Genomic DNA, 11,466 nt, shown 5'->3' with positions numbered 1-11,466 from the left:
TTCTCGGCTTGTTTCTCTTTTGTGTAGAGGAAGGCTACTGATTTATTTGAGTTAATTTTATACCCAGCCACTTTGCTGAAGTTGTTTATCAGCTTTAGTAGTTCTCTGGTGGAACTTTTGGGATCACTTAAATATACTATCATATCATCTGCAAATAGTGATATTTTGACTTCTTCCTTTCCAATCTGTATCCCCTTGATCTCCTTTTGTTGTCTGATTGCTCTGGCTAGAACTTCAAGAACTATGTTGAATAAATAGGGAGAGAGTGGGCAGCCTTTCCTAGTCCCTGATTTTAGTGGGATTGCTTCAAGTTTCTCTCCATTTAGTTTAATATTAGCTACTGGTTTGCTGTATATGGCTTTTACTATGTTTAGGTATGGGCCATGAATTCCTATTCTTTCCAGGACTTTTACCATGAAGGGGTGTTGAATTTTGTCAAATGTTTTCTCAGCATCTAATGAAATGATCATGTGGTTTTGTACTTTCAGTTTGTTTATATAATGGATCACGTTGATTGTTTTCCGTATATTAAACCATCCCTGCATGCCTGAGATGAAGCCTACTTGATCATGGTGGATGATTGTTTTGATGTGCTCTTGGATTTGGTTTGCAAGAATTTTATTGAGTATTTTTGATCGATATTCATAAGTGAAATTGGTCTGAAGTTCTTCTTTTCTTTGTTGGGTCTTTTGTGTGGTTTAGGTAGAAGTAATTGTGGCTTTATAGAAGGAATTCGGTAGTGCTCCATCTGTTTCAATTTTGTGGACTAGTTTGGATAATATTGGTATGAGGTCTTCTATGAAAGTCTGATAGAATTCTGCACTAAACCCGTCTGGACCTGGGCTCTTTTTGGTTGGGTGACCATTAATGACTGCTTCTATTTCTTTATGCGCTATGGGGTTGTTTAAATGGTTTATCTGTTCCTGATTTAACTTCAATACCTGGTATCTGTTTAGGAAATTGTCCATTTCCTGCAGATTTTCAAGTTTTGTTGAATATAGGCTTTTGTAGTACAATCTGATGATTTTTTGAATGTCCTCTGATTCTGTAGTTATGTCTCCCTTTTCATTTCTGATTTTGTTAATTTGTACACACTCTCTTTGTCCTCTCGTTAGTCTGGCTAAGGGTTTATCTATCTTGTTGATTTTCTCAAAGAACCAACTTGTAGGGATTCTTTGTATAATCCTTTTTGTTTCTACTTGGTTGATTTCAGCTCTGAGTTTGATTATTTCCTGCCTTCTACTCCTCCTGTATGTGTTTGCTTCTTCTTGTTCTAGAGCTTTTAGGTGTGCTGTCAAGCTGCTGACATATGCTCTCTCCTGTTTCTTTTTGCAGGTCCTCAGAGCTATGAGTTTTCCTCTTAGCATAGCTTTCATTGTGTCCCCCTACAAATTTGGGTATGTTGTAATTTCATTTTCATTAAATTCCTAAAAAGTCTTTAATTTCTTTCTTTTTTCTTTCCTTGACCAGGTTATCATTGAGTACAGCATTGTTCACCTTCCATGTATATGGTATGTTCTTCCTTATTGTTATTGAAGACCAGCTTTAGCCTGGTAGGTCTGATAGGACGCATGGGATTATTTCTATCTTTCTGTATTTGTTGAGGCCTGTTTTATGACCAGTTAGGCGGTCAATTTGAGAAGTACCATGAGGTGCTGAGTAGAATGTATATCCTTTTTGCTTTAGGATAGAATGTTCTATAAATATCTGTTGTCCAGTTGATTCATGACTTCTTTTTAGTCTGTTCATGTCCTGTTTAATTTCTGTTTCATGATCTGTCCGTTGATGAGAGTGGGGGTGGAAATCTCTCACTATTAGTGTGTGAGGTGCAATGTGTGTTTTGAGCTAGTAAAGGTTTTTTATGTATGTAGGTGCCCTTTGTATTTGGAGCATAGATATTTAGATTGAGAGTTCATCTTGGTGGATTTTTTTCCTTGATGAATATGAAGTGTCCTATCATTTTTGATGACTTTTAGTTGAAAAATAGATTTTATTCGGAAATTAGAATGGCTACTCCAGCTTGCTTCTTCCAACCATTTGTTTGCCAAGTTGCTTTCCACCCTTTTATTCTGAGGTATTGTTTGTGTTTGTCTCTGAGGTGTGTTTCCATTAGGCAGCAAAATGGTGGGTCCTCATTTAGTATTCAGTTGGTTAATCTGCGTCTTTTTATTGGTGCATTGAATCCATTGATGTTGGGAGATATTAAGGATTAATGATTGTTGCTTCCTGTTCGTACTTGGAATTGAGATTATGTTTGTGTGCTTGTTTTTTCTTTGTTTTGTTTTAAAATAATCAATTTCTTGCTTTTTCTAGGGTATAGCTTACCTCCTTGTGTTGGGCTTTACCATTTATTATCCTTTGTAGGGCTGGATTTGTAGAAAGACATTGTGTAAATTTTTTTTTGTCATGGAATATCTTGGTTTTTTCCATCTATGTTAATTGAGAGTTTTGCTGGATATAACGTGGGCTGGCATTTTTGTTCTTAGGGTCTGTGTGACATTTGTCCAGGATCTTCTGGCTTTCAAAGTGTCTTGTGAGAAGTCTGGTGTAATTCTGATAGGTCTGTCTTTATATGTTACTTGACCTTTTACCCTTACTGCTTTTAATATTCTTTTTTGTTTTGTGCATTTGGTGTTTTGACTATTATGTGATGGGAGGACTTACTTTTCTTGTCCAATCTATTTGGAGTTCTGTAGGCTTGTTGTATGTTTTTGGGCATCTCTTTCTTTAGTTTAGGGAAGTTTTCTTCTATGATTTTTTGAAGATATTTACTGGTCCTTTTAGCTGGGAGTCTTCACTCTCTTCTATACCTATTATCCTTATGTTTGATCTTCTCATTGAGTCCTGGATTTCCTGTATGTTTTGGACCAGTAGCTTTTTCCGCTTTACATTATCTTTGACAGTTGAGTCAATGATTTCTATGGAATCTTCTGCTCCTGAGATTCTCTCTTTCATCTCTTGTATTCTGTTGGTGATGCTTGTATCTACGGCTCCTTGTCTCTTCCTTTGTTTTTTTATATCCAGAGTGTTGCTCTTTGTGCTTTCTTTATTGTTTCTATTTCCATTTTTAATTCCTTCACCTGTTTGATTGTGTTTTCCTCTAATTCTTTCAGCAATATTTGTGTTTCCTCTCTAAGGGTTTCTACTTGTTTATTTGTGTTTTCCTGCATTTCTCTAAGGGACTTTCTTGTGGTCCTCCATCATCAGGATCCAATGTGATTTTAAATCTAGGTCTTGCTTTTCTCGTGTGTTTGGATATTAAGTGTTAGCTTTGGTGGAAGAATTAGGCTCCGATGATGCCATGTAGTCTTGGTTTCTGTTGCTTGGGTTCCTGAGGTTGCCTTTCGTCATCAGGTTGTCTCTGGTGTTACCTTGTTCTGCTATTTCTGACAGTGGTAGACCGTTCTATAGGCCTGTGTGTTAGGAGAGTTGTCACCTGTTTTCCTGTTTTCTTCCAGCCAGTTATGGGACTGGAGTATTCTGCTTTCAAGCGTGTTGTTGTTCCTGTCTACTGGCTTTCAGCTGTTTCTGTGGGCATTTGTCCTGAGTCCACCAGGCAGTCAGTTGGAGCAGAAAAGTTGGTCTCACCTCTGTTCTTGGGCCTGACGTCGCTTCCCTCAGGATTTTCCAGCTCTTTTCATGAGGGCAGTAACCAGGAGCCGCCTGCCCTCCTTCTCTGGGGTCCCAGCACAGGGTGCCTGTAGGTGTTTTTCTCTAGAGTCAGAAAGGTGGGCAGACAGAAGACTTCTCTGGTTTCCCAAGCGTGTCTGCCCCTCTAAAGGTCTGCCTCTCTGTCCCGAAAGATTTGGGTGCAGGGAGCTGTTTGGCTGTGTTCCTTCAGATCCCGCTGGTGTCTAGATCTCAGGGTTCCTGCAGCTTGAGTGCCCCTATGTTCCTGTTCCCAGCGGCCCTATAGAGTTTCCTCATGAGCCAGGGATATGGGCAAAAGTGGGCCGAAGTGGCGGTCTCCCCTGCCCTGCTATCTTAGTATTGCCCACACTTCTGGGCAATCAGCTCTCTCTCCTATAGGGTTTGGGAGCAGGGAGCTTTGTGCCAGATGTTTTATAATTTTTAATAATTTAATTTCCTGTACTAGTGTTTTTTCCTTGGAATATACTTAAATAAAATAATTTTTCCTAAGTATTTGATTCTATGTCACTTGAATGTTTTCTTATTTTTCCTGATGTTGCACTCCTTTTCTGTTGAAAGAACAAACTCTAACATTTGCTTCTTCCATTAATTCTCCATTTGATATTCTACTTCTACCTTATGGAACATTTCTAGCTCTTTAGCTAGACCTTATAACGTCAAATACATATGTTATAGTACAGTCACCTGAGGGCCAGATGTACACAGGACTGAGCTATTGTCCATATGGAGTAAGGTGGACATTGTAGAATTGATAGGACATTTTTCCTCATCATAACTTAACTATCTGTGATATGACATTAAAATTGTTTTTTTTATCAAACTCTACTGCATATAGGTACATTATTGTATCCAGAAATCAAATGAACATGTTATATTTCGTAACAGATTACAGCTTTTGAGATGATTATAACATTCATTCTCAGAGAGATGTAAATACAAGGAACTATATGACTATTTTAGGATATAGATTTTCAACTTCTATTTAATGTCTTTTGTTATATAATGTATGTTGGTAACATTTGTCTGAAATTATGCATATGTGTTGTATATTCCTCCTGCCTGAAGTCTTCAGCAGAGATTATTGGATTTTAAAGAAATGAGTATCAAAATCCATTTTCTAGTACCATAGGATTGCTGGCAAACAATTTTGTAATAGAGGACTTCAAAAGATATTATACAATCCAAACTGCGCAAAAAAATTCAAATGTGTTGATGGTGGAAAATCGTTCTTTTGCTGCTAAAGTCTCAGAAAACCACAATAAATTTATGAATGTGAGGGCCTTCATAAATGAGAGTATTATTGTAAGTCATTCTGTGGATTGTCTGTGGAAGAGCAGCATTTCATAACTTTAGGCTCATATCCATGTACCTTTGAGAAAATGTTTGTCCCTCAATATTTTCCTGTCCTTATCTGTATTACAAAGTGTTTTTTTTTTCTTGGTTCTTTTTTTTCCGGAGCTGGGGTAGTGCTACTTTTTAATGTAGGAAAGGAATTTTGTAAAGTAACAAATCCATACTTTTCTATTACAGGGTTTCTTAACCTTCAAGGATGTGGTTCCAGAGTTCACACTAGAGGAATGGGAAAGTCTCACTTATGCTCAGCGGGCACTGTACATGGATGTGATTTTGGAGACATACAACAATCTATTGTCTGTGGGTAAGGATGCACTTTTTGTAGAATTCCTGAATCTTACTTTGAATTTTCCTACATTGTGTTTATGTAAACTCTCTGAAATAATCTGGAAAGCACTAGGATAAGGGAGGTTCCTCTTTGTATGATAATTTTTCCATGGTATTTTTTTTTTTATTACTCCGCTTTTTTGTAGGAGTAACAGTGTTATATTTGCAAAGATCTTTCCAATACCTCTTCTCTAGCTTTTAAATGGAAATTTTCTGAGAAAAAAAACATAATGTTCAGAAGTAGCAATTATATTTCTGGACACATAATAATTGGCGTCATTTTATTATTACATTATTATTACATTATTATATTAATCTCTTTAATTATGATTTTTAATAATGCAAAATGTTTTAAGTAGATATAGAGCTGTTGGTTTGGAGAATTTTAATTTTGCCTATTTCTTTGCATTTTTATATGTGGTCTCTGAGTTTAGTACTCATACACCATGTTCTTAATCTTCAGTATTTTGGATGCTGACACCAGCATATGTATAAGATTCATTTATGAACATGAATTTCCAGCTGAACACAACTATACAATGTCACTTTGAATCAAATTATAATTAAAAATTAGAGGTATGTTATTCAGAGATCTACTTTATGTATATTCAATATTGATTGATGACTTTTTTTTCTTAGCTTCTACAAGGTACATTTTTTACGGTAATATTTTGAAGTGTTTTATCATTCCTTTCAGTTGATATAGATCTGAATTGAGGGACTTTTGAGGATCCAAGTAATGATTATGAAAAGAGTAAAACCAATTTTGAGGGCATAAATCCTTGAGAAGGTCTAGTTTACCAGATAATTCAGCAAACACCCATTATTGAATCTCTTTCTCCCCAGTGCAGTAACCCCTGTCATCGCTAATTGCACTTTTATTTTTCAGAAAATCATCTGATACGTGGAAAACAAGGGAAGATCTTGGAACAAGACACAGAGTGCAATGTCCATGAGCATGTGAATATCCAAGAGAAGTTTTGTAAATGGGATGAAATTAGCAAAATGACTCTAGATTCCACCCAAAGTACACCTTATAAAACTCATCTCCGAGATTCCTCCCTTCGGTCCTCAAACCTGGAAAGACATAGAGCTGGGAATACGAGAGAAGTTCACAAATATAAAGACTGTGTACAGTTTTCTAATGAATGTGCTATCGTTGGTGTAAATTCTGGAATCCACATAGAGAACAAAGAACACAAAAATACAGAATTTGATAAGGATTTTGTCTGTAAACATAAAGTGATGCTGAAACAAAACATTAATGGTAAGAACCTTCACCAATGTAGTGAATGTGAGAAGTGCTTTACCAAAACAAGGAAGCTCCATTTGCATCGGAGAATTCATACAGGAGAGAAACCTTACAAATGTAGTGAGTGTGACAAATGCTTTGGCTGCAAAGGTAGTCTGAGAATTCATCAGAGAATTCACACAGGAGAGAAATCTTACAAATGCAGTGAATGTGACAAATGCTTTGTCCAACAATCCCATCTTACTGTTCATCAGAGAATTCACACAGGAGAGAAACCTTACAAATGCAGTGAATGTGACAAATGCTTTGGCCAACAATCTCATCGTAGTATTCATCAGAGAATTCATACTGGAGAGAAACCTTACAAATGTAGTCAATGTGACAAACATTTTATCCAAGAATCTTGTCTTAAGCGTCATCAGAGAATTCATACAGGAGAAAAACCTTACAAATGTAGTGAATGTGACAAATGCTTTACTAATAAACTCACTCTGAGAAGCCATATGAGAATTCATACAGGAGAGAAACCTTACAAATGCAGTGAATGTGACAAATGCTTTGGCCGCAAAGGTAGTCTGAGAATTCATCAGAGAATTCACACAGGAGAGAAACCTTACAAATGTGAGTTCATCAGAGAATTCACACAGGAGAGAAACCTTACAAATGTAGTCAATGCGACAAACGTTTTACCCAAGAATCTTGTCTTAGGCGTCATCAGAGAATTCATACGGGAGATAAACCTTACAAATGTTGTCAATGTGACAAATACTTTGCCCAAGAATTCTATCTTAGTATTCATCAGAGAGTTCATACCGGAGAGAAACCTTACAAATGCAGTGAATGTGAGAAATGCTTTACTGAAAAAGGCACTCTGAGAAACCATATGAGAATTCATACAGGAGAGAAACCTTACAAATGCAGTGAATGTGAGAAATGCTTTACTGAAAAAGGCACTCTGAGAAACCATATGAGAATTCATACAAGAGAGAAACCTTACAAATGCAGTGAATGTGACAAATCCTTTGTCCAACAATCCCAACTTATTGTTCATCAGAGAAGTCATACAGGAGAGAAACCATACAAATGAAGTCGATGTGACAAATGTTTTGCCCAAGAATCCTGTCGTAGGCGTCATCAGAGAATTCATACAGGAGATAAACCTTACAAATGTGGTGAATGTGCCAAATTCTTTGCCGGAGAATCCTATCTCATTATTCGTTAGAGAATTCATACAGGAGAGAAACCTTACAAATGTAGTGAATGTGAGAAATACTTTACATACAAATTTAATATTAGTATTTATCAGAGAATTTATACTGGAGAGAAGCCTTACAAATGCAGAGAATCTGCAAATGCTTTACTGAAACAGGTACTCTGAAAAACTGTATGAGAATTCATACAGGAAATAAACCTTAAAAATGCAATGAATGTGACAAATGATTTGACTAAGAAGTTAGTCCAAGAATTTATCAGAGAATTCATATAGTAGAGAAACCTTACAAATGCTTTGGTGAACAATCCCATCTTAGTATTCATCAGAGAGTTCATACAGGAGATAAACCTTTCACATGCAGTAATTATGAAAAATGCCTTGGCCCCAGAGTCTGATTATTTATCTGAGAATTCATATAGGGAAAAAAAAACCATACAAATGTGGTTAATATGACAAATACTTTACCCAAAAATCCAGTCTTCATGTACATTAGAGAATTCATAGAGGAGAGAAACCTTACAAAAGCAGTGAATGTGACAAATGCTTTACCCAAATGTTAGCCTAGAAAGGCATCAGAGATTTCATACATGAGATAATACTTGCAAGTGTGATGTACATGAAAAATGCATTAACTATAATGTAAGTCTGACAGATTACATACAGTAGAGAAACATTATAAATTTATTCAATGAGACGATTCTTTACCAACAAATATCTTAAAATTGATTAGATAATACTTAAGGGAGAAAAACTTTCAAATGTATTAGAGGTATGAACCTTGTCTTTTGGCCTATCTCTTAGAATTAAAAAAATACATGTTACAATCTGAAGATATAACAATGTATTTGGAAATATCTTTGACTTCATTTTAGGTTAGAGAAAATATTTTACATTTTTTTTGGGGAAAGTATATCTTGCAACAATTGAGGTTCCACACTAGCGAATTTGTATGATTGTGAAAACTTCAGAAACCTTCATTCAATGTTCAAATCTTAGCAAATGTCAACTACTTATGCTGAGAAAATCTCTGAAAATATGACATTGTAGGAAAGTTTTCATTAAACTTGTACGTGTTCACCCTCAAATATTTCAAGATGGAAGACAGGTAGGGAAGCCAGAATAATATAGTGTTGTGTGACACTTTCATGGCAACAGAAATTATCTATTTCAAATGGACTTCACCCCTGAAAATATCTAATAAAACTGGCAGCATCCTGTATATTCAAGGAATCAAATTCAGACAAATTATACTTAAAAAGTTTTATTTGACAAACTGAGATACCAAAACTGCTTGTTCTTGATCCTATAAATATGTCTACAGATGTGAAATCTCCTTTGATAGTCCAGTATTCATAATTCTTATTAAATGCTGGTTTCATGTTTGAGGATAACGACTGATTATGTGTCCTTGGGCTGTGTGGTCAACAACTCCTTCTCCATTGTCCTGTAAATAAATGTGAATAATTCACCAAGTTTGATTTGATTATTTTTAGTTTACACTTGGGATCCTTAGATGAATGTATGTTACATCTTCCCAGGAAGTGTCTCTCATGTATCATATGCGGAAGTCATGAATATTCTACAATCCTGTAACATAAATTATAGTAGTAATTTTCAGTGGGTGGGTATCAACCACTTTGGGGGCAGGAATGGCCCTGTCATAGGGGTCGCTTAAGATCATAGAAAACATACTTATGATGGTCTTGGAACTGAGAAATCATTCAACTGCAAGTTAGTCTGCCCACACTTGAATTATTTGAATTGTATGTGAGTCTTTAGCATCGGAAAAATTAGAAACACTGTATTAGAGATGATTTGTGTTAACTAAAGTAGGGATGATTCTGTTCAATGTCCAGGCTTACTGCCATAGTAGTACTAGGTTAAATTAAAAAGACTTGAATCAGAAAATATGTAGAGACTTTCAGAGACTCAGCAATTAGTCTGCACTCTTTCCTTAATACGAGAAAATATGAGAGATAAGTCAACCAGAAAATAAATGAAAATATGACTTCATCATTTTCAGGTATAGCCATCCAGACTGTGATGTGTCTCTGCATGGATCTAAAGTACTTAATACCCCTTAATTTACCAAAAGTCCAGTAGCTTTCAGAATAATGCTACCCATTGACACATACTACAGATCATTATGTTATCCTGTCCCGTTGTGCCAGAATATTCCACTGTACCACAAGCAACAAATTAGATTTATTCTTAAATCATTTATAGAATATTAACATTTTACACATCTATGAATGTAAATTCTAAAGAAAAAACTCATTATTAAGATATTCATCTTAATTTTATGTGTCAGGCCCTTTATATAAACATCACGAATCCGTAAATCTTTAAAGAAATATCCTTTGTGTAGTACATGAACAGACGTTCATGCACAGTTTAGAAACTCAGACATCCTGGAAATACATTAGGAAGTAATGTAAGTTAAGTAAGGAGAAAGATGAAAAAAAATTTTATTCCAAGCTAAAGCATTATTTTAGAATATACAAAACAGGAAAGCTCAGAAAATTAGGATCTAAGTCAAAATCATGTGTTACAAGGAATAAATCCATATCTGTACATACTTTTTTCTTGGTTTAAAAAGTAAGGAAATTGTTCAACTTGTGAGAAACTAGTGAGTTTTGAAATTTGCTGAAAGAGGACCTCATTGATAGTAGAATCTAGTTGTAGAAGCAGTAGAGGCCCTTCCTTTCAAATGATCATAGGTAATTTCTGTCAATTACTGCATCAGGAAGGGATGTTGAAGCTCACACACTAGGCAATTAATAGGTGTCTAGAATAGCCCTTAACAGTCTTGAAATTTGAATCACTTGGAGAGTCTCTGTTGATTCCAAGTTCACATATTCAATATATCTAGGTCCACTGCTTGATGACTTAGAGATCATTATCTCAAATGTGCAGAAATTACCAGCGTCATGGAAAAATTTAAATTGTGCACAGTGAACCCATTTTATCATTTACCCTTCCCACATTATAATTGTCTTCATTCTCAACCATTTATATACACACTTCTTGTCTATGGTATTTTCCCCTTTCCATTGTATAAGGTTTTAGCTTCTTTTTCAAGAAATCAAGTGTCCATTGATATATGGGTTTATTTTTGGATCTACCATTGTATTCAGCTGAATGACTTGTCTCTTTCAATACCAGTACAAGCAAGTTTTCCTTACTATTTTTCAGCAGAATTGTTTAAAGTCATTGATATTGATGCCTCCAGAAGTTCTTTTATAGTTCAGGATCATTTTATCTATCTTGTGTTTTATTTATTTGTTTGTGTTTATTTATTTATTTTGTTTTTTTATATGAGGTAGAGGTTTTATTCTTTAAAGATATGTGAAGACTTGTGTTGGAATTTTGATGGAAATTGCACTGAATATGTAGATTGCTTTTTGGAAAGATGGTTATTTTTTATTATGTTAATCCTCCTGATACATGAGCAAGGGAGATATTTCCCCATTCTGATATCTTCTCAGTTTTTTCTTTTTGCAAATATTGAAGTTCCTGTCAGACAAGTTTTCACTTGCTAGGTGAGAGGTAAATGAAATTATTTCATTTTGTTTGTGGCTATTGTGAACAGTTCTGTTTCCACAACTTCTTTCTCAGTCCTTTTATTGAATTTGTAGAGCAGAGCTATTGAGTCCTTCAAGTAAATTGA

General features: G+C 35.3%; 1 protein-coding gene across 1 annotated transcript in view; it reads left to right on the top strand.

Annotated features, from left to right (window-relative positions):
- Window positions 1–8,485, top strand: part of LOC116892956 (zinc finger protein 816-like) — a 139,356-nt gene extending 130,871 nt beyond the window's left edge. Inside the window, 3 exon segments of the mRNA XM_032894910.1 lie at window positions 5,182–5,308; window positions 6,221–7,204; window positions 7,207–8,485. Of these exon segments, the coding sequence (XP_032750801.1) occupies window positions 5,182–5,308; window positions 6,221–7,204; window positions 7,207–7,670 (1,575 nt within the window). The 3' untranslated portion in view covers window positions 7,671–8,485.
- Window positions 8,486–11,466: the final 2,981 nt, after the last annotated feature.

Source organism: Rattus rattus, chromosome 1 (assembly GCF_011064425.1).
Source record: "Rattus rattus isolate New Zealand chromosome 1, Rrattus_CSIRO_v1, whole genome shotgun sequence".
Lineage (NCBI taxonomy): Eukaryota > Metazoa > Chordata > Mammalia > Rodentia > Muridae > Rattus > Rattus rattus.
The sequence above is the reverse complement of the archived record's forward strand: the minus strand, read 5'-3'. Positions and strand labels throughout refer to the sequence as shown.